Genomic DNA, 22256 nt, shown 5'->3' on the forward strand with positions numbered 1-22256 from the left:
CTATTTCCTCGAATTCAGTTACAGTATCGTTTGTGTCTGTCTATATGAGCATACATTACCATTAGGTATGTTTTGGATAGTGATTAAAATATTAATCTGCGTCTACAAAGCCATTAAATTCTTTTGTGAACTGAGCAAACTGCCAAGATCCGCACTTTGTTTTTTCATGTATGGAACTATCTGTCTGGACTGTACGCAGAACAATACTTTTCACTGTACTTGGGACATGTGATACTAAATCAAATCTAATCAAAGAGACAGTTTCTTACTAGTCTTCAAATTGAACAATGAGCCTTCTCAAAAATTATTCATTCATGGGAGGTGGGGGTCACTGGCTGGGCCAGCATTTACTGCTCATTCCAATTGCCCTTGAACTGCGTGTCTTGTGAGGCTATTTCAGAGGGCACTTACAAATCAACAACATTGCTGAGGATCTGGAGTCACGTATAGGCCATAAGGAGAGCAGATTTCCTGAAGGACATCAGTGAACCAGATGAGTTTTTTCAACAATCAAGAATGTTATCATCAGACTTTTAATTCGATACTGTCATTCAATTTCAACGTCACCATGTGCCATAGGCAGATTCGATCCCAGATCCCCAGAGCATTAACCTGGGTCTCTGGATTACTCGCACAGTAACAATACCATTCCTCCAATTCCACATAGTCTTGGCAGAATATGATGTTTAGTGTTGTGTTCTATGATCTATTCTTGCAATGACTCTACAAAATTGCTGGTGACTTAGCCAGAACGATGATTTATTAATGTACACGCGGTAAGGTAATGATCAGAATGCTATACAGACCAAGTTATCACAGAGTTCGATTCAACACTCTTGGAACTACCCTTGTCCAACTGGCCTTGTGCACGTTTTACAACCTTCTGCTGGTCGCTGGATGTCACCTGACTGATGCCTGACGCCACCTACTGGTGGGAGGTCACACTGCTGAGTACATGTAATATATACACGCTTCTCACCACATCTCGTAACTTCACAATATTATTGAGTAATTAATTTTTTTAAACAAATTCTGATAGCTCTGCAGTTTCTGGAAACATTTTGGTTGATCGTGTTATTTTTTAATATAAAGATCTAGTCTTTACAATATAATTACCTAATACACCAATTCATTAATGCTAATCAATGTTCACTACTGAATAATCATGAATATAATTATTGTTTTTTTGCTATGAAATCAATACATAGTTAATATAGAAAAGGTACAGAAGGTGAAATGGCTGCAGGAAGCCACATGCTAGTGGTATTAAAGGGCTTCCTTGACCTTGTGAATACACTATGAAAATGACAATTTTATAACTAAATGTGATTACACATGCGTACTTACAGCTTCCTACATTACAACAGTGAATATGTTTCAAAAGTACTCCATTGGCTTTAAAACACTTTAGGAGGTCCAGTGGTCGTGAGAGGTTTTATAGAAATGTACATTTATTCTAATTGTCTGCAAACTAAGATAGATTACACTTGGTGTCCTCACCAGAATCATTGATGAAGACTGAGTCTTAATTTTGTGTAATAACCACGGTGTTGACACAGTTTGAATACTCTGTGAACCTCCAGACACAGCATAAGCACAATTATTTGTTGTAAAACACAGCGAGTTGTTGTGATTTGTAACACACTGTCTGTAAACGGTGGTCGAGCCTCATTAGACTGTCATTTGATATATTCCAAAAAAGAAAACAAAATAGTTGAACTATGGGATTAAATGGGTCGCTGTACAAAGAGCTGGCACGGGGAAAATGGGCCAAATAGACTCCTCTGTGCTCTAGGAGCCTTATGTCCATGTAAAACGAGTGGTAACGACCTGGAACCTCCTGCCTATGAGGGGAGGAGATGCAGAGACAACGGAAGGATTTCAATCGGAAATTGGACGGGAACTGAGAGAAATAAACCTACAGGGATTCGGGGATAGAACAGGACAATGGACAGACTGGCTTCCTCCACAGGGAGCCGACACGGTCCCAAAGGGCTGAATGGCCCCATTCCCCACCCTCCAGATGCTGTGATCTCAGGAGAGAAATTCAGCTGCTCCAGTCTCTCAAACTGATTGGAGTCCCTCATCTCTGGTGTCATTCTAGCACAATGGATAGCACTGTTGCTTCACAGCACCAGGGTTCCAGATTCGATTCCCAGTTTGGGCCACTGTCTGTGTGGAGTCTGCATGTTCTCCTCGTGTCTGCGTGGGTTCCTCTGGATGCTCCGGTTTCCTACCACAAGTCCCGAAAGATGTGCTTGTCAGGTGAATTGGAGATTCTGAATTCTCCCTCCGTGTACCCGAACAGGTGACTGGGGGATTTTCACAGTAACTTCATTGCAGTGTTAATGTAAGCCCACTTGTGACAATAATAAAGATTATTATTATTGTAAATGTCCTCTACACCCTCTCTAAGAGCTTCACACTTTCAAGTGTGGGGCCCATATCGAGGGTTCCGTTCCAGCGGGAGAGAATTCAAAAGCATGAAGAAAATGTCCAACATGTTTAGAACCAGGGTTAGACTACACTGAGAGCAATATCAACATTGCTGATCTCCATTTAGAAAAAGAAAATAGAGGCAGTGGATAAGGTGCAACAAAGATTCATAATAGACAGAACTGAGAGCATTTAACACTCATGATGTGGAGATGCCGACCATCAGGAGCATAGAGACACAGAGAGATCTGGGCGCGCAGGTCCACAGATACTTAAAAGTGGCAGCACAGGTGGAAATGGTGGTGAAGAAGATATGGGGTATCGAGTATAAATGCTCAAAAATTATGTTACAATTACATAGAATGTTGGTGAGGCCACATTTGGAATACTGTGTCCCAATTCTGGTCACTGCACTACCAGAAGGACGTGGAGGCTTTGGAGAGAGTACAGAAAAGGTTTACCAGGATGTTGCCTGGTATGGAGGGTATTAGGTATGAGGAGAGATTGAATAAACTGGATTTTTCTCCCTAGAGAGACGGAGGCTGAGGGACGACCTGATAGAAGTTTATAAAATTATTAGAGGGATAGGGTGAACAGTTGGAGGCTTTTTCCCAGGGCGGAAATGACAATTACAAGGGGGTACAAGTTGAAGGTGAGGGTGGAAAGGTTCAGTGGAGATGTGCGGGGGGTGTATTTTTACACAGTGGGTGGTGGTGGCCTGGAATGCTCTGCCAAGTGAGGTGGTTGAGGCAGATACGTTAGTGAACTTTAAGACTTATCTGGATGGGCACATGAACGGATGGGGTATAAAAGGACACAGGCGGTTGGTCTAGATAGAACACGTGGTCGGCGCAGGCTTGGAGGGCCGAAGGACCTGTTCCTGTGCTGTATTGTTCTTTGTTCTATGCAGGGCCTTGGTGAGGCCATACCTGGAATATTGTGTGCAGTTTTGGTCTTATCTGAGGAAGGATGTTCTTGCTCCAGAGGGAGTGCAGAGCAGGTTTACCAGACTGGTTCCTGGGATGGTGGGACTGACGTATGAGAGATTGAATCAGTTAGGAATGTATTTGCTGGAGTTCAGAAGTATGTGGGATCTCATGGAGACCTATAATATTCTAAGAGGACTCGATAGGATAGATGCAGGAAAGAGTTTCCCGATGGTGGGAGTGTATAGAACCAGAGGTCACAGTCTGAGGATACGAGGTAGACCATTTAGACAGAGATGAGGAGTAATTTCCTCAACCAGAGAGTGGCGAGCCTGTGGAATTTGTTACAGGAAATAGTTGAGGCCAATACATTATATGTTTTCAAGAAGCAGTTAGATATAGCACTCAGGGTGAAGGGGATCAAAGGATAAGGAGGGGAAAGCGGGATTAGGCTATTGAGTTGGATGATAAGCCATGATCATAATGAATGGCAGAGTAGGCGCGAAGGGCCAAATGGTCTCTTCCTGTTCCTATTTTCTATGTTTCTATGCAATCCCTTCCCACACTAGGAGCAGATGAACTGCCTCTCCCCGGTGTGAATTTGCTGATGTCTCTGCAGGGTGGATGAGGCTCGGAGTCCTTTCCCACACTGAGAGCAGGTGAATGGCCTCTCCCCAGTGTGAACTCGCTGATGGAGCGGCAGGTTGGATAAATCACGGAATCCCTTTCCACACTGAGAGCAGGTGGATGGCTTCTCCCCCGTGTGAATTCGCTGGTGTCTCTGCAGGGTGGATGAATCAATGAATCTCTTCCCACACTGAGAGCAAGTGAATGGCTTCTCCCCAGTGTGAATTCGCTGGTGTGTCTGCAGGCTGGATGACTGAGTGAATCCCTTCCCACACTGAGAGCAGATGAACAGCCTCTCCCCAGTGTGACTGCGTCAATGAACCTCCAGCTCAGATGGGAATCCGTATCCCTTCCCACAGTCCCCACATTTCCACGGTTTCTCCATGCTTTGGGTCTTCTCTTGTCTCTCCAGATTGGACAATCAGTGGAAGCCTTGTCTCCACACAGAACATGTGCACTGTCTCTCCGCACTGTGAATGGTGTGATGTTTTTTCAGGCCGTGTAATAGTTGAAGCTCTTTTCACTGTCAGTTCACATGAACACTCTCACTAGGGTGTGTGTTGAGTGTGTCTCGGTGCTTTTCCAGTCTCACTGATGTTTAAAATCTTCTGAAGCCAACAGATTGGACAAACATTTCTTCTTCTCGCCGATAATATTCAGAGTCCAATGATATTCAGATCAGAAGGAATCGAGTGAGTTTGTCATATCAAGGTTTCTGACGTTTGAGATTTCTGCCTATAATTCTCCTCTTCCAATATCCTTTAAAAACAATTTACAAAAGCCATCAGTTAGTACAGGATAGAAATTCAGAACAGACAATTCTAGTTCCTATGGAACATTATTTCCTCTCTCGTTCTGCAAAAGCTGTAAATCTCCATCCTACACAATCTCCCTCCATTCTCACTCTGCTGTATCTAATATTCATCCTCCCAATTCTGAAGGTGCTGATTCATGTTGATCGACAGATCCAAGCTCAGCTCACTGCTTCCTGAACAGGACACGGAGATTAGAATAGGAGCAAGAGTAGGCCATTCGGCCCACCGAGTCTGCTCAACCATTCAATGAGATCCTTGGCCGATCTACGTCAGCACCATTTCCCCACACGATCCCCATATCCCTCGATATCTTCAATATAGAGAAACCTACCAATATTTGTCTTGAAGATACCTGATGACTGAGGCTCCACATTCCTCTGGGGTAGTGAATTCCAAAGCTTCACACCATCCACGAGTGAAGAAATCCCTCCTCATCTCAGCTTTCTCTCTATTTTCCGACCTGTTCCCGATAACCCTTAACTCCATTGTCAATAAAACATCTGTCAAACCTGTGCTTCAATATATTCAATGACCCCCAGATGCAACTGGTCCCTGTGGAAGAGAAATTCAAAGACTAACAACCCTCTGAGGGAAGAGGTGAAAATGAAATGAAAATCGCTTTTTGTCACAAGTCGGCTTCAAATGAAGTTACTGTGAAAAGCCCCTAGTCGCCGCATTCACTGGAAATCTGTAACGTAGCTACAGTCTTATATTACAGGGGATCTTATTGAAACGTACAAGATACTGCAAGGCCTGGATAGAGTGGACGTGGAGAGGATGTTTCCACTGTGGGAAAAACTAGAACCAGAGGACACCAGTTTAGATTAAAAGGACGATCCTTTAAAACAGAAATGAGGATTTTTTTCAGCCAGAGGGTGGTGAATCTGTGGAACTCTTTGCCACAGAATGCTGTGGAGGTCAATTCACTGAGTCTCTTTAAGACAGGGATAGATAGATTCTTGATTAATAAGGGTATCAGGGTTTATGGGGAGAAGGCAGGAGAATGGGGATGAGAAAATATCAGCCATGATTGAATGGCGGAGCAGATTCAATGGGCCAAGTGGCCTAATTCTGCTCCTGTGTGTTATGGTCTTACAAGATCAGAAATAATAATACATTTCCTTTATTACAGAACCATAAATAATATATCTAATCAGTGCCATAAAAGAATACGAGACATATCTCGGACCAATATTAATCCCCTGAAATGTCGGCCATCTCCTGGGGAACCCACCCCTTTAATTGTGAACATTAGGAAAGAGACCATATTTTTTCAAAAAAAATGTAGAAGAAACAATTATTTTTTTCCAATAAAGGGGCAATTTAGCATGGCCAATCCAGCTACCCTGCATATCTTTGGGTTGTGGGGGTGAGACCCACGCAGCCAACGGGAGAATGTGCAAACTCCCCACGGATAGTGACCCGGGGTTGGGATCGAGCCGGTCCTCGACGCCGTAAGATAGCAGTGTTAACCACTGCACCACCGTGACACCAGTGACCATCATTTTAGTCAGACAAATAAATGTGTCAACCTGTTCAGGAGGTGGGTGGAAGGAGTTGGAAACACTTTGTGGAGCTGCAAATCTGCTTGAAATGTTATCGCCCCTCCCTGTTATAATATAATAATCTTTATTGTCACAATTTAGCGTGGCCAATCCAACTAACCTGCACATCTTCGGGGTGTGGAGGTGAGGCCTACGCAGACACGGGAAGAATGTGCAAACTCCACACAGACAGTGACCCAGGGCCGGCATCGAAACCGGGGTAATGGGAGGTCAAGTACCCAGGACAAAGGGTAATGCAGTTTGCTGGCCAGGTTGTCTCCATTCTGAGCAATGTGGAACAATATTCTCCCAGTCATTGAAAATGTTGCCCCCTACAAACATGGCGGCCGCACATGCGCTCTCCTGTTCATCGCCCCAAATAAAGATGGCGGTCGATATCCCGAACCGATTACTGGACCTCTCCCAACCCCGCTCCGTGGAACGGGGGAACCAAGAAGTGAGTTTTCCGGGGGTGGGCTTGCACAACATGTTTAGAAAACTTTTCCAGCCACCAGCCACATCGATCGCTTCCCGCGTTCCACAATGTTCCTCTTACCCTCTGTGGAGCCGAGATTAAAAGCTTCTCTCCATCGCCATTACCCGCACTGCGCATGCTTCAGGCGAAGTCCGACCCGCTCTCGTTCACTCCGATTGGTTGGAGGACCAACCTCTTCCGCGTGGACCTCTAGTCCCGCCCCCTCTTCCTGTTGGCCCGGAGCTGCCGTCAATCACTTCCCTGCCTTGTGATCTGCAGCATGCGCAGTCCAGCCCATGTCCAGGGACAGACACTTGTTTGTCTCAGCTTCAGACAGGAAGGAGGCGGATAAGGAGAGGCCTCAACACCTCCAATAACAAACTAGCGGCACCGCCTCAACATCCAACACAACGGCAGCTGCCGCTTTCTCCCGGTGCCGGGTCCCAGTGGACAAATGTGCCTTCCGGAAGGAAATGCAGCAATGGATTTGTTCAGGAGAAATTATCTTTAACTCACTTTCCTGATCCTGGAGGAGAGAATGGGGGAATTTCTGTCCTGCACTCAAAATGATGTAACGTAGATGGCCGAATTTAAATTCAGTGAATAATCTGGAATTCCAAGCTCCACTCTGTATTGTTTTGTTATGCTCTTGATGTAGCATAAGCTGCTTCCTTGATGTACACTCTGACAAAGGAAGGGTCAGACTTGGAGATAGCTTTAACACGTTTATTAAACTCTCAACAATTCTCCTACTTGGATTCAACTCCATTGTTAATCCTGATATAGCTGACTTCCGGGTGCGGCGATGACCAGCAAAGTCGCACGTTTCGGCAGCTCCCGGTGGAACGGACTTTTGGGCTCTTAATAGGAGCCCCAAGGCAATTTTAACGGCTAAAAACACTGTGCGGTAAACCAGAAGGGAATCCCCCCTGGATACGGACGGAAAAAGGAGAGGAAAGTGGCCGGATTGCGGTGGATCCTTTAGAGCAGCGGCAAGGAAGGCAAGCAAAAACCAAGATGGCGTCGGAAGGTGGTAGCTTAACATGGGGCCCTGAACAACAAGAGTTCTTGAAATGCTGTGTGGAAGAACTCAAAAAGGAAATGAAGAAGGAGCTGTTGTCCCCGATATTACAGGCGATCGAAGGGCTAAAGGAGGAGCAAAAGACCCAGGAGCGGGAGCTTCGGGTCGTGAAGGCAAAGGCTGCCGAGAATGAGGACGACATACAGTGCCTGGTGGTGAAGACGGAGATGCACGAGGCACACCACAAACGATGTGTGGAAAGGCTGGAGGCGCTGGAGAACAACGCGAGGAGGAACAACCTGAGGATTCTTGGTCTTCCTGAAGGTGCGGAGGGAGCGGACGTCGGGGCATATGTGAGCACGATGCTGCACTCGTTAATGGGAGCGGAGGCCCCGGCGGGTCCGCTGGAGGTGGAGGGAGCATACCGAGTGATGGCGCGAGGACCGAGAGCAGGAGAAATTCCTAGAGCCATAGTGGTGAGATTCCTCCGTTTTAAGGATAGAGAGATGGTCCTCAGATGGGCAAAGAAAACTCGGAGCAGTAAATGGGAGAACGCGGTGATCCACGTATACCAAGACTGGAGTGCATAGGTGGCGAGAAGGAGGGCGAGCTTTAATCGGGCCAAGGCGGTGCTTCACAAAAAGAAGATAAAATTCGGAATGCTGCAACCGGCAAGACTGTGGGTCACATATCAAGGGAGGCACCACTACTTTGAGACGGCGGATGAGGCGTGGACTTTTATCGTGGAAGATGAATTGGAATGAGCGGGTTATTAAAAAAGAACGTTTGAAACAAAGTGGTGGGGCGAGTATGGGGGACGAAGAGGGGGGTAAAAAGGGGGGAAAGAGGAGTTTTATGTTATTAATCCTGCGATGTGGTAACTTTTCTCTCTTCCACAGTTGGTGGTGGGGGGAGGAAAGGAGGTGGAGGAGATGGGGCGTTGGCCATTGGGGGCGGGGCCAAGGGGAAGCACGGGTTCGGTTCCCGCACTATGATAATCATGGCGGGAATAGTGAAGCAGGAAGGAGGGGGCGTCGCACGGTGCGAGCCGAGGTCGGCCAGAGTTTGCTGACTTCTGGGAGCAACATGGGGGGTGTAACTACGCTAGTGGGGGATCTAGCGGGGGGGGGGGGTGGTGGGAGGGGGGAAGTATTGGGTTGCTGCTGCTGGGGAGAGGGGGGAGCTGGTATGGGGTGGGGTGGGGTGGGATGGGCGGGGGGGGGGACACAGCTGCGTGGGAACTGGGTGAGGAGCTGGAAAAAGGGGATGGCTAATCGACAAGTGGGGGGGGGTAAAAAGCCCCCCAACCCGGCTGATCACGAGGAACGTGAGAGGGCTGAACGGGCCGATAAAGAGGGCACGGGTACTCGCACACCTTAAGAAACTTAAGGCAGACGTGGTTATGTTGCAGGAAACGCACTTGAAACTGATAGACCAGGTTAGACTACGCAAAGGTTGGGTGGGGCAGGTGTTCCATTCGGGGTGAGATGCGAAAAACAGGGGGGTGGCTATATTAGTGGGGAAGCGGGTAATGTTTGAGGCAAAGACTATAGTGGCGGATAGCGGGGGCAGATACGTGATGGTGAGTGGCAAACTACAGGGGGAGACGGTGGTTTTGGTAAACGTATATGCCCCGAACTGGGATGATGCCAATTTTATGAGGCGTATGCTAGGACGCATCCCGGACCTAGAGGTGGGAAAGTTGGTAATGGGGGGAGATTTCAATACGGTGTTGGAACCAGGGCTGGACAGGTCGAGGTCCAGGACTGGAAGGAGGCTGGCAGCAGCCAAGGTGCTTAAAGATTTTATGGAGCAGATGGGAGGAGTAGACCTGTGGAGATTTAGCAGACCGAGGAGTAAGGAGTTTTCGTTTTTCTCCTATGTCCACAAAGTCTATTCGCGAATAGACTTTTTTGTTTTGGGAAGGGCGTTGATCCCGAAGGTGAGGGGAACGGAGTATACGGCTATAGCCATTTCGGATCACGCTCCACATTGGGTGGACTTAGAGATAGGGGAGGAAACAGAACAGAAGGGCGCCCACCCTGGAGAATGGACATGGGACTAATGGCAGATGAGGGGGGTGTCTAAGGGTGAGGGGGTGCATTGAAAAGTACTTGGAACTCAATGACAATGGGGAGGTCCACGTGGGAGTGGTCTGGGAGGCGCTGAAGGCAGTGGTTAGAGGGGAGCTGATATCAATAAGGGCACATAAAGGAAATCAGGAGAGAAGGGAACGGGAGCGGTTGCTGCAAGAACTTCTGAGGGTGGACAGGCAATATGCGGAGGCACCGGAGGAGGGACTGTACAGGGAAAGGCAAAGGCTACACGTAGAATTTGACTTGCTGACAACGGGTTCTGCAGAGGCACAATGGAGGAAGGCACAGGGTGTACAGTACGAATATGGGGAGAAGGCGAGCAGGTTGCTGGCCCACCAATTGAGGAAAAGGGGAGCAGCGAGGGAAATAGGGCGAGTGAGGGATGAGGAAGGAGAGATGGAGCGGGGAGCGGAGAGAGTGAATGGCATGTTCAAGGCATTTTATGAAAAATTATACGAAGCTCAACCCCCGGATGGGATGGAGAGAATGATGGGCTTTCTGGACCGGCTGGAATTTCCCAAGGTGGAGGAGCAGGAAAGGGTGGGACTGGGAGCACAGATTGAAATAGAGGAAGTAGTGAAAGGAATTCGGAGCATGCAGGCGGGGAAGGCTCCGGGACCGGATGGATTCCCAGTTGAATTTTACACGAAATATGTGGATTTGCTCGCCCCGCTACTGATGAGGACCTTTAATGAGGCAAAGGAAAGGGGACAGCTGCCCCCGACTATGTCTGAGGCAACGATATCGCTTCTCCTAAAGAAGGAAAAGGACCCGCTGCAATGCGGGTCCTATAGACCTATTTCCCTCCTAAATGTAGACGCTAAGATTCTGGCCAAGGTAATGGCAATGAGGATAGAGGATTGTGTCCCGAGGGTGGTCCATGAGGACCAAACTGGGTTTGTGAAAGGGAGACAGCTGAATACGAATATACGGAGGCTGCTAGGGGTAATGATGATGCTCCCACCAGAGGGGGAAGCGGAGATAGTGGTGATGATGGATGCCGAGAAAGCATTTGATAGAGTGGAGTGGGATTATTTGTGGGAGGTGCTGAGGAGATTTGGTTTTGGAGATGAGTATGTTGGATGGGTGCAGCTGTTGTATAGGGCCCCAGTGGCGAATGTGGTCACGAATGGACGGGGATCTGCATACTTTCGGCTCCATAGAGGGACAAGGCAGGGATGCCCTCTGTCCCCATTACTGTTTGCACTGGCGATTGAGCCCCTGGCAATAGCATTGAGGGATTCCAAGAAGTGGAGGGGAGTACTTAGAGGAGGAGAAGAACACCGGGTATCTCTGTATGCGGATGATTTGTTATATGTAGCGGACCCGGCGGAGGGGATGCCAGAGATAATGCGGACACTTCGGGAGTTTGGAGAATTCTCAGGATATAAACTGAACATGGGGAAAAGTGAGTTGTTTGTGGTGCATCCAGGGGAGCAGAGCAGAGAAATAGAGGACTTTCCGCTGAGGAAGGTAACAAGGGACTTTCGTTACTTGGGGATCCAGATAGCCAAGAATTGGGGTACATTGCATAGGTTAAATTTAACGCGATTGGTGGAACAAATGGAGGAGGACTTCAAGAGATGGGACATGGTATCCCTGTCACTGGCAGGGAGGGTGCAGGCAGTTAAAATGGTAGTCCTCCCGAGATTCCTCTTTGTGTTTCAGTGCCTCCCGGTGGTGATCACGAAGGCTTTTTTCAAAAGGATCAAAAAGAGTATCATGAGTTTTGTGTGGGCCGGGAAGACCCCGAGAGTGAGGAAGGGATTCTTACAGCGTAGTAGGGATAGGGGGGGGGCTGGCACTACCGAGCCTAAGTGAGTACTACTGGGCCGCCAATATCTCAATGGTGAGTAAGTGGATGGGGGAAGAGGAGGGAGCGGCGTGGAAGAGATGGAGAGGGCGTCCTGTAGGGGGACTAGCCTACAAGCTATGGTGACGGCCCCATTGCCGTTCTCACCGAAGAAATACACCACAAGCCCGGTGGTGGTGGCGACTTTGAAAATTTGGGGACAGTGGAGACGGCATAGGGGAAAGACGGGAGCCTTGGTGGGGTCCCTGATAAGAAACAACCATAGGTTTGCCCCGGGGAGAATGGATGGGGGATTTGGAATATGGCAAAGAGCAGGAGTAACGCAACTGAAAGATCTGTTTGTGGATGGGAAGTTCGCAAGTCTGGGAGCGCTGACCGAGAAATATGGGTTGCCCCAAGGGAATGCATTCCGGTATATGCAACTGAGGGCTTTTGCGAGGCAGCAGGTGAGGGAATTCCCGCAGCTCCCGACGCATGAGGTGCAGGACAGAGTAATCTCAAAGACATGGGTGGGGGACGGTAAGGTGTCAGATATATATAGGGAAATGAGGGACGAGGGGGAGATTATGGTAGATGAGCTGAAAGGGAAATGGGAAGAAGAGCTGGGGGAGGAGATTGAGGAGGGGCTGTGGGCTGATGCCCTAAGTAGGGTAAACTCATCGTCCTCGTGTGCCAGGCTAAGCCTGATTCAATTTAAGGTGTTACACAGGGCGCATATGACTGGAGCATGGCTCAGTAAATTTTTTGGGGTAGAGGATAGGTGTGCGAGATGCTCGAGAAGCCCAGCGAATCACACCCACATGTTCTGGTCATGTCCGGCACTACAGGGGTTCTGGGTGGGGGTGACAAAGGTGCTTTCGAAAGTAGTGGGGGTCCAGGTCGAACCAAGCTGGGGGTTGGCTATATTTGGGGTTGCACAAGAGCCGGGAGTGCAGGAGGCAAGAGAGGCTGATGTTTTGGCCTTTGCGTCCCTAGTAGCCCGGCGCAGGATACTGTTGATGTGGAAGGAAGCCAAGCCCCCGGGGGTGGAGACCTGGATAAATGACATGGCAGGGTTTATAAAGCTGGAACGGATTAAGTTCGTCCTAAGGGGATCGGCTCAAGGGTTCACCAGGCGGTGGCAACCGTTCGTCGAATACCTCCCAGAAAGATAGAGGGAATGGAAAAGAAGAAGGCAGCAGCAGCAGCCCAGGGGGGTGGGGGAGGAACCAGAAGGAGTCTCAGGGTTATTAATATATATGTATAATATGTATAGGTCGTTACTATGAATAATTGTATATTGGATTGTTAAACCATATTTTTGGAGAGTGTTTATCTGAGACAAGGCAGTTGCCATTTAGTTTTAGTTTTTGTTATATATTATTTATTCTTTGTTTATAAAACAGGTCATTGTTATTTATACTGTTATATTATTGTGTAAAGGATACACAATGTACTGTGATGGTTGACCAAAAATTTTCAATAAAATATTCTTAAAAAAAAAAGGGATTCAGTCGGCCATCCCACCTGCTGATACACCAGCGGGTTCACACTGGGGAGAGACCATTCACCTGCTCCGCGTGTGGAAAAGGATTTACTGATTCATCCTGCCTCCTGTCACACCAACGAACTCACACTGAGGAGACCATTCAGCTGCACATACTGTGGAAAGAGGTTCAGGAGTTCATCACACCTCATTTCACACCAACGTGTTCATACCGGAGAGAGACCGTTCTCCTGTCCTGAGTGTGGGAAGGGATTCACAAAGTCATCTAACCAGCTGACACACCAGCGAATTCACACTGGAGAGAGACCATTCACCTGCTCCGAGTGTGGGAAGAGTTTCATTAATTCGTCCAACCTTTTGGCGCACCAACGAATTCACAAGTGATTGCAGAGATTGGATTCTTCTCTTAATCACATCCAGCACTGAAACATGCCCATTCTGACAGTTCATGTTTGTTTCTGCTGTTTTGATGCTCCCAGTAACTGGGCTGGTTGTGTTCCTGGGGCTGCAGTTCCGCTGTCTGTGACCTTCCCTATAATTCAGGAACATTCATCAGAAATGAGTTTAGATGAACTTTTACTTCATTTGTAAAATTGATCTTTGATACATTTGTACTCCAATATCTGGAAGATTATACTGATGACCATCTCCAATTAGAAAGTGCTGATTGATCATTGCTGACAATTCTTACTGGTTTGTACATTACACACAGCGACACCTCCATTATCCAGCAGGAAGAAGGAGAATAGGAACTGGTGGAGAATCGAGAGTCTCCAAATGTTACCCCTGCCGCCTGGTACAGAAACCCCCGAGGACAGGAATGGAGACACGTTCAATTCAAGTACTGGACTGTAAGAAATCACCATCTAATAATCTTATAAAATTTTCAGAACGTTATTGAATATTATTGAAATAGCTCTCTCTCTCTCTCACTCTCCAGAAGAGCTTGTCATTTGAGGAGTGGTTGAGGACTCTGGCTGTGTACTCATTGAAGTTTAGAAGGATGAAGCGGGCTCCTATTGAAACTTACAGGATACTGAGAGGCCGCGGTAGAGTGGAGGGGGAGAGGATGTTTCCTCTAGTAGGAAAACCTAGAACCCGAGGGCACAGCCTCAGACTGAAGGGATGATCCTTAGAGATTAGGAAGACTTCCTTCAGCCAGAGGGTGGTGAATCTGTGGAACTCTTTGTCACAAAAGGCTGTGGAGGCCAAATCCCTGAGTCTCTTTAAGACAGAGATTGCTAGTTTCATGGTTAATAAGGGGATCAGGGGTTATGGGGAGAAGGCAGGAGAATGGGGCAGACTCGACAGGCCAAATGGCCTAATTCTGCTCCGATGTCTTATGGTCTTATGAAGACAGATTCCAGAGTAGCTTGCTGGCCGACAAACACAGGATAGGTCTGTATTCTAAGGACATGTCTCTCGCACAGGCCCTGAAAAAGTCATTTCTAACCTGAATACAATTGGATCTCATGACCCATAGTAAACCAACTATCTGGTTTGACTGTAAAGAATCAAACTGGCTTTCGCAAGGAAAAATACCACTTTGCCAGGAAGATGAGCTTCAGCCCAACACCAACACACTGGCTTCTGCCAGTTAAAAATTCAGAGGAGACGGCCGCCACCAGCTACAGAGACCAGCTCTCACTCTGCAGCATCTGTCTGTCTGTCCTCTGGGACTGGTAAACCATTCTCACTCCCTGAGCTTCAAGACCCTCTTTCTGAAAGGGCTCCAGCCATGAGTCTGTAGCATGTTGAGCATTTATAACATTATGACGATGCCCTGGAATGAGTTGCTTCACCATTCCCACAAAGGCAGCCATCAGCAATTAATATTAGTCGACTCTAACTCCCCCACCACCGTCATCTACGATCCTCACCCTGACCCCATGAAGGGTGAGCTCCAGGTTTTCCCAGGCTTTGCAGCAGAGTGTGAACCAGTCACCTCTGATGATCCTGAGCTCCAGGTTTTCCCAAGCTTTGCAGCAGAGTGTGAACCAGTCACCGCTGATGATCCTGAGCTCCAGGTTTCCCCGGGCTTTGCAGCAGAGTGTGAACCAGTCACCTCTGATGATCCTGAGCTCCAGGCTTTCCCAGGCTTTGCAGCAGAGTGTGGACCAATCACCTCTGATGATCCTGAGCTCCAGGCTTTCCCAGGCTTTGCAGCAGAGTGTGAACCAGTCACCTCTGATGATCCTGAGCTCCAGGCTTTCCCAGGCTTTGCAGCAGAGTGCGAACCAGTCACCTCTGATGATCCTGAGGTCCCGGCAGTTCTCGAGTCTGTGCCGGGTGTATTCACAATCCATAAACATGGTTATGGAGACATGTCCAAACTCAAAGATATAAGCGGACCGACACAGTGTCCCATGAAACAGTACCCTCTCCCTGCTGAGAGTACGACAGACACTCAAAACACCGTCCGGTCATTGTTAAAGAATGGTGTTGTACATAAACAGCAAAAATTCAAAAATAAATTGGTTTGAGGAAGAAGTTTGGAAACAATTGTTATTTAATCTAAAATGTTGCCAGCTTCTGTACTAATAAAAATTAAACAGTAAAATTACAACTGAGAAAAGGATTATGTTTGATTCCCAAAGGATAAGCTTCAGCCTTGAAGGATGTCCGGCAGAAATCCTGTTTGAATTTGGAATCATTTTGAAATGATAAAACATCAGGAGCTTTTACAACGGGTTAAAGTGAAAAATAAACAAACAAAATATATTAATGCCTGGAATCAATGGGAATGTTGGATCTCTGATCTCAAGGTTTTCTGAGCATATTGTTGTGGACAGGAATGTTTATCCAGAGCTCATCAATGAGAGAGGATGCTAATTAATGAGATGTCTCAGATTGAGAAGAAGTGAGGGAGGATAGGGGAAGAGACAGGAAATCACAGCAGCAAATGAACGTAATTCAATGTAACATCTCAATCCGGTATTAATGTACGTTCTAGTGAAAGGAAAGTGTGAATGAGATGAATAAATTGACAGCATTCTTTTGAAGAAGTTTGTATCTTTGTCAATGATCATTTTTAAAAGGAAACTACATTTGTTATATTACAATCCCAGACCAGACCCCAGCAGTCGCTAGTGTACTGGACCAAAACCCCAATATTTTAGTTTATTTTGTAAGGCTGTGCAAAAAGAATACTTTGCACCAGGAGTGATTGCACAAAGAAATAGGAATTTGGTGTTTTAAAACAAAACTTTATTATTAACACAACATTAAACACTTTAACATCACACCCGAAAATAGCTTCCAATGACCCCGTAAACAACATTACTCAACACAATAAATACCCTTAATTACTATCTCTATTCCCAAGTAAATAACAAGAAAGGAAAACCCTACAGCTCTCAATCCACCCCACATCCCAATGGCACAGAGTAATATTAGTTTTCCAGAACAGATTTGACTCCTGTTAGAACCCCTGCAGACTCTCTTATATAATCCCCACAGTACAGAAAGAGGCCATTCAGCCCAATGAGTCTGCACCAACCCTCTGAAAGAGCACCCTACCTAGCCACACTTGCCCGCCCTATCCCTGTAACCCCACCTGGCCTGAACATCTCTGGACACCAAGGGGCAATTTTTGCGTGGCCATTCCACTGAACCTGCATATCTTTGGACTGTGGGAGGAAACTGTAGCACCCGGTGGAAGCCCACACAGACACGGGGAGAAAGTGAAAACTCCACACGGACAGTCACCCAAGGTCAGAATTGAACCTGGGTCCCTGGCGCTGTGAGACAGCTGTGCTAGCCACCTTGTCAGCCTGGCTGGATGTCTTCTGGCAGGAATTCATCAAAAAGCTGTTTCAAATGGTTTGTTTTCCCTTGTCCTCATACAATTCTGCTCTGCATTAAATACTATTACTCTCCTTTAACTATCTTACAGTGAGAGCAAAATACCTTTCTTGTGGTCCAAATGGTAGCCAGATCCGACCTGAACTCAAAATGCTTTCGCAAAATGTCTGAATACCGTAGCTCCACCCAGCAATGACATCATATCCCAAGCTAAAAACAAATTAACTCCCCAAGCTGAAAACACATTAACTCCCCAGGGATTCCCCCTCGTCAAACAGCATTGCTTTACCCCAGGCTGAAAACACATTAACTCCCCAGGGCTTCTCCCGAGTCAAACAACATTGCATTACCCCAGACTGAAAACACATTCCACTGGTTAATTTCACCTCCGGCTCCTAAAACTTTCTGGTCTTGCAAAACAAGATTCTTTTTATAAACATGACTACAGCAGTCAGACACACTGTAACCCTAGCTGTTAACCCTTAAATTGCCAAATACTGAAAATCTAATATATCTAAAATCCTGCATTTGTTACAGTGAGCCTGGCCACTGCCCAAGAGACTGGGACCATTCAGAGGGAGATAGAATATAGGAATTAGGAGCAGAGGCAGGCAATTCAGCACTTTGAGCCTGCTCCACCATTCAGTCAGATCATGGCTGATTTCTTCCTGGTTTCAAATCCACCTGTCGACATGTTCCTCATATCCCTCTAACCGTTAAGATAAACAAAGATCTCGAGACAGACACCACCTTGAACTTTTGAGAAGATCACCTGAAAGTCTATGAATGGGTTGTAATCAGAGGGAACGTGTGCATGATAATGGGATACCAGTGTGAGTGGACAGATTTATTTATTAGGCGTGGATTAACTAACATGCGGATGTGCATAGTGAGTCTGGGCTGAAGAACAGGTTTCAAGACTTGCTCAGCGAATTGGACACTAGAACATCTCTAATGGTTCCTTCTCTTCCCCAGTGATGAGAAACAACATCTCCAAGCATCCCGTCAAGCACCTTCCCTGTAATCGAGGTCACACTGATGAACCTATCATTCCCTGGCTCTGATTTGGAAAACGGGAACGACGTGAGCTATATTCCAATCTCGGAACAATCCCTGACTCTATTGAGCTTTTGACGATATGGGCAACGGGCTCACAGAGTCAGACAAGGGAGAACTAGAGAGAGTTTTAACCTGTGGGCTAGTGGAAGGGAGGAAAGCAGCAGAGGCAGCTGATCAGATTGTCAGTAAGAGTGAGACAAAGATGCTCCATGAGCTCCTCACACTTGTTGTTGGAGGTCAGGGTGGAGGAGACTGGGAAGAGGGAGAGACCTTTAAGGAATGACCGTAGTGTGCATTTAACACAAGTCCAATTTATTTCACATTTATATAGAATATTAACTCGGCTGAAGTTTGTTAACACAGAACATACAGTGCAGAAGGAGGCCATTCGGCCCATTGAGTCTGCACCGACCCACTTAAACCCTCACTTCCACCCTATCCCTGTCACCCAATAATCCCTCCTAACCTTTTTTGGTCACTGAGGGCAATTTATCATGGCCAATCTACCTAACCTGTACTTCTTTGGGCTGTGGGAGGAAACCGGAGCATCTGGAGGAAACCCATGCAGACATTGGGAGAAACTGCAAACTCCACACAGTGACCCAGCAGGGAATCTAACATGGGACCCAGGTGCTGTGAAGCCACAGTGCTAATCACTTGTGCTACTGTGCTTCCATCAGCAGATATTACGGTGCTGCCATCAGCAGATATTACGGTGCTGCCATCAGCAGATATTACGGTGCTGCCATCAGCAGATATTACGGTGCTGCCATCAGCAGATATTACCGTGCTGCCATCAGCAGATATTACGGTGCTGCCATCAGCAGATATTACCGTGCTGCCATCAGCAGATATTACCGTGCTGCCATCAGCAGATATTACCGTGCTGCCATCAGCAGATATTACCGTGCTAACATCAGCAGATATTACCGTGCTGCCATCAGCAGATATTACCGTGCTAACATCAGCAGAAACAGAGCACAATGAACATGATTCATTTCTGGATGTAACTGACAGCAAAATCCAATTACTGTCGTCATTTGTGAATTCGCTGGTGTGCCCGCAGGTTGGATGAATGACTGAATCCCTTCCCACAATCGGAGCAGGTGAACGGTCTCTCTCCCGTGTGAGTGCGCTGGTGTACGGTGAGATGAGCTGATTCTCTGAACCTAGTCCCACAGTGAGAGCACCTGAACGGTCTCTCGTCAGTGTGAACACGGTGATGGGACATCAGATTGGTGGAACTTCTAAAGCACTTCCCACAGTCTGAGCATTTAAAAGGTCTTTCCTCAGTGTGCGCATGTTGATGGCGTATCAGTTCACTGGAACTTTTGTAGCATTTCTCACAGTCCTGGCATTTAAAAGGTTTCTCCTCACTGTGAGTGCGCTGGTGTGCAGTGAGGGTAGACGATGTCTTGAACCTATTCCCACAGTGAGGGCAACTGAATGGTCTCTCGTCAGTGTGAACACGTTGATGGCGCATCAGTTCCGCAGAACTTTTGTAGCATTTCCCACAGTCTGGACATTTAAATGGTCTCTCAGTGGTGTGAGCTTGCTGGTGTCTCAGCAGGATGGATGACTGATTGAATCCCTTCCCACACTGGGTGCAGATGAAAGGTCTCTCATTAGTGTGAACTCGCTGGTGTCTCAGCACGCTAGAAGAGTGAGAGAAACACTTCCCACAGTGGGAGCAGGTGAATGGCCTCTCCCCAGTGTGAGTGCGCTGGTGTACAGCGAGGTCACTCGATTGCCTGAACGCTGTCCCACAGTGAGAACACTTGAACGGTCTCTCATCAGTGTGAGTGCGCTGATGTTTGGTGAGGGCGAAAGATGTCTTGAACCCACTCTCACAGTGAGAGCACCTGAACGGTCTCTCGTCAGTGTGGACACGTTGATGGGACATCAGTTCCCCAGAACTTTTATAGCACTTGCCGCAATCTGGACATTTAAAGGGTCTGTCGTCGGTGTGAACCCGCTGGTGTGCCAGCAGGTTAGATGACCTTGAGAATCCCTTCCCACACTCGGAGCAGGTGAATGGCTTCTTCCCAGAGTAAACTCGCTGGTGTCTCAGCAGGTTGGATGAGTGAGGGATTCTGTTCCCAGACTCAGAGCAGGTGAATGGCCTCTCCGCAGTGTGAACTCGCTGGTGTCTCAGCATGTTGGATGACTGAGTGAATCCTTTCCCACAGTCGGAGCAGGTGAATGGTTTCTTCCCCGTGTGAATGTGGCAATGCTTTTCAAGATGAGAGGGAGATTGGAATCCCTTCCTACACACTCCACATTTCCACAGTTTCTTCCCAGTGTGACTGCGCTTGTGTATCAACAGGTCAGATGATTGTCTGAATCCTCGTCCACACACGGAACACGTGTACAGTTCTTCTCCACTGGGAATGATTCCTTTATCTCCCATGTTCAAAATCCAATAATATTCCGGTCCCTATATAATGGGCAACTGTCTAACCCTGATGTGATGTTTGGGTTCAGTTTCCCAACTGCAAATCTCCTCTTCTAATATCCTGTGGAATTGATATAAAACAGAAAAAGGGAGTGAGAGAACCCACAAAAACACAAGGGCAGGTTGTAAAATTGAGCTGAATGAATCTGGTCATTTGTGGGGCTGACACTGGGAAAAAGTGACCATGAAAACTGGATTATCATAAAAAACCCAACTGGTTCACTAATGTCTTTCAGGGAAGAAAATCTGCCACACAGTCTTGGCCCACACAGGATTCTGGCCAATATGTGGGAGAAGAGGACAAGAGAGAGAAGGGGCAGTGTGTAAGAACCAATGGGCAAAAGAGAGGGATTTTATTTAGCTCTTGAGAGAATTTTGACAAACCCTCAATCTAACCACCCAGAGGATCAGGGTATCAGGTGTATGTGGAAACCATCACCTCTGGTTTTTCTCCAACTCACACACCATCCTGATTCTGTGATATCCAGTACTGGATGAGCAGACATTTCCTCCAAATAAATATTGGGAAGTCCAAAGCCATTGTCATCAGACCCATCTACAAAGTCCATACCCTCACCAATGACTCCATTTCGCTCCCTGGTAACTGAGTCTGAACCAGACTGTTCAGTCATGGCAAAATATTTCAACCCAAACTGAGCTACCAGCCACATATCTACATTATCACTATTTTCATCTCAGTAACATCGCTCAACTCTATCTGAATCTCAGCTCATTTGCTGCTGAGATTGTCACCCATTCTTCTGATACCTCGGGACTGAACTCTCCTAATGACTCATAGTCGTCTCCCACTACGCTGTCAGTCAAGCAGAGAAATTCACAATATTTCCTCTGGCTGTCTGGTCCAGGATGACTGCTCATACTCCCTGTTGCACATTTCCCGTAGTCATCAGCAGTCTCTCGATTTGAGGATGATGTCTACTCAGGGTCTGTGTTTTTGCCATGGGTCTTCATGTGACTGCACAGACCTGCATTTTTTGGACACATGGGGCAGGACATCCGAAGAGGGAGTGGGAGTCACAGAGCAGGATTTGCTTCATGCTAAATTGACCCTTAGTACCCAAAGGTAACGTGGGCCTTGGTAGAGTGGTCTTTCAGATAGTCGGTGCAGACTCGATGGGCCGAATAGCCTCCTTCTGCACTGTAGGGACTCTATGATGTGATTACAATGATATCAATTTCGCGCGATATGATTACCTCCCCATTCATTGAAAACATTGCCCCGTACAAAGATGGTGACTGCACATGCGTCCTCCTGCAGATTGCCCCGATTAAAGATGGCGGTCTTTAAAACGGGCAGGTGAGGACCAGCTCGGTTCAAATGGGAGACTGGGAAGACTTTTTCCGAAGTTTGTGCTTGCACAACATGTATACAAAAATACTCCACACACCTGGCAGATCAATCGGTGACTGCTTTCCGCAATTTTCTGTTTACCGGTCGCGGACCGAAGAAAAAACCGTCAACATTACCACATCACCATAACCGGAACTGCACCTGCGTCACTCACAGCCCGGCTCCGCCCCCTCATTCAATCCGATTGGTTGGAGGACCAGCCTCTCCCGCTCGGTCCTCCAGACCCGCCCCCTCTTTCTATTGGCCCAAAGCTTTATCAACCACACCCCTGGCATTGTAATGTGGAGCATGCGCAGTGAGGCGCATGTCCAGGGACAGACTCTTCTT

At 47.3% G+C, this 22256-nt stretch overlaps 1 protein-coding gene across 4 annotated transcripts; it reads right to left on the reverse strand.

Annotated features, from left to right (window-relative positions):
- Positions 1–742: 742 nt before the first annotated feature.
- On the reverse strand, positions 743–22255 carry LOC140419013 (uncharacterized). 4 transcript variants are annotated; one of them, XR_011945480.1, is made up of 2 exons: positions 21967–22255; positions 743–4748 (listed from the first exon to the last, which is right to left on the reverse strand). XR_011945480.1 is itself a non-coding variant. In XM_072502727.1 (2 exons), the coding sequence occupies exon 2, from the start codon at positions 20510–20512 to the stop codon at positions 19139–19141; it is 1374 nt and encodes a 457-aa protein (XP_072358828.1). In that variant the 5' UTR covers positions 20513–20618; positions 21967–22255; the 3' UTR covers positions 16425–19138. The 4 variants fall into 4 exon arrangements, 1 of the variants encoding a protein (XP_072358828.1); XR_011945478.1 differs by lacking the exon at positions 21967–22255 and adding an exon at positions 6905–6989; XR_011945479.1 differs by lacking the exon at positions 21967–22255 and adding an exon at positions 6470–6898.
- Between the last annotated feature and the right edge of the window lies 1 nt (position 22256).

This window comes from Scyliorhinus torazame, chromosome 5, assembly GCF_047496885.1.
Source record: "Scyliorhinus torazame isolate Kashiwa2021f chromosome 5, sScyTor2.1, whole genome shotgun sequence".
Classification (NCBI taxonomy): domain Eukaryota; kingdom Metazoa; phylum Chordata; class Chondrichthyes; order Carcharhiniformes; family Scyliorhinidae; genus Scyliorhinus; species Scyliorhinus torazame.

What these genes read in the sequence shown, in the direction of transcription:
- LOC140419013 (XM_072502727.1), bottom strand. Translation starts at nt 20,512, where the DNA reads ATGGGAGATAAAGGAATCATTCCCAGTGGAGAAGAACTGTACACGTGT.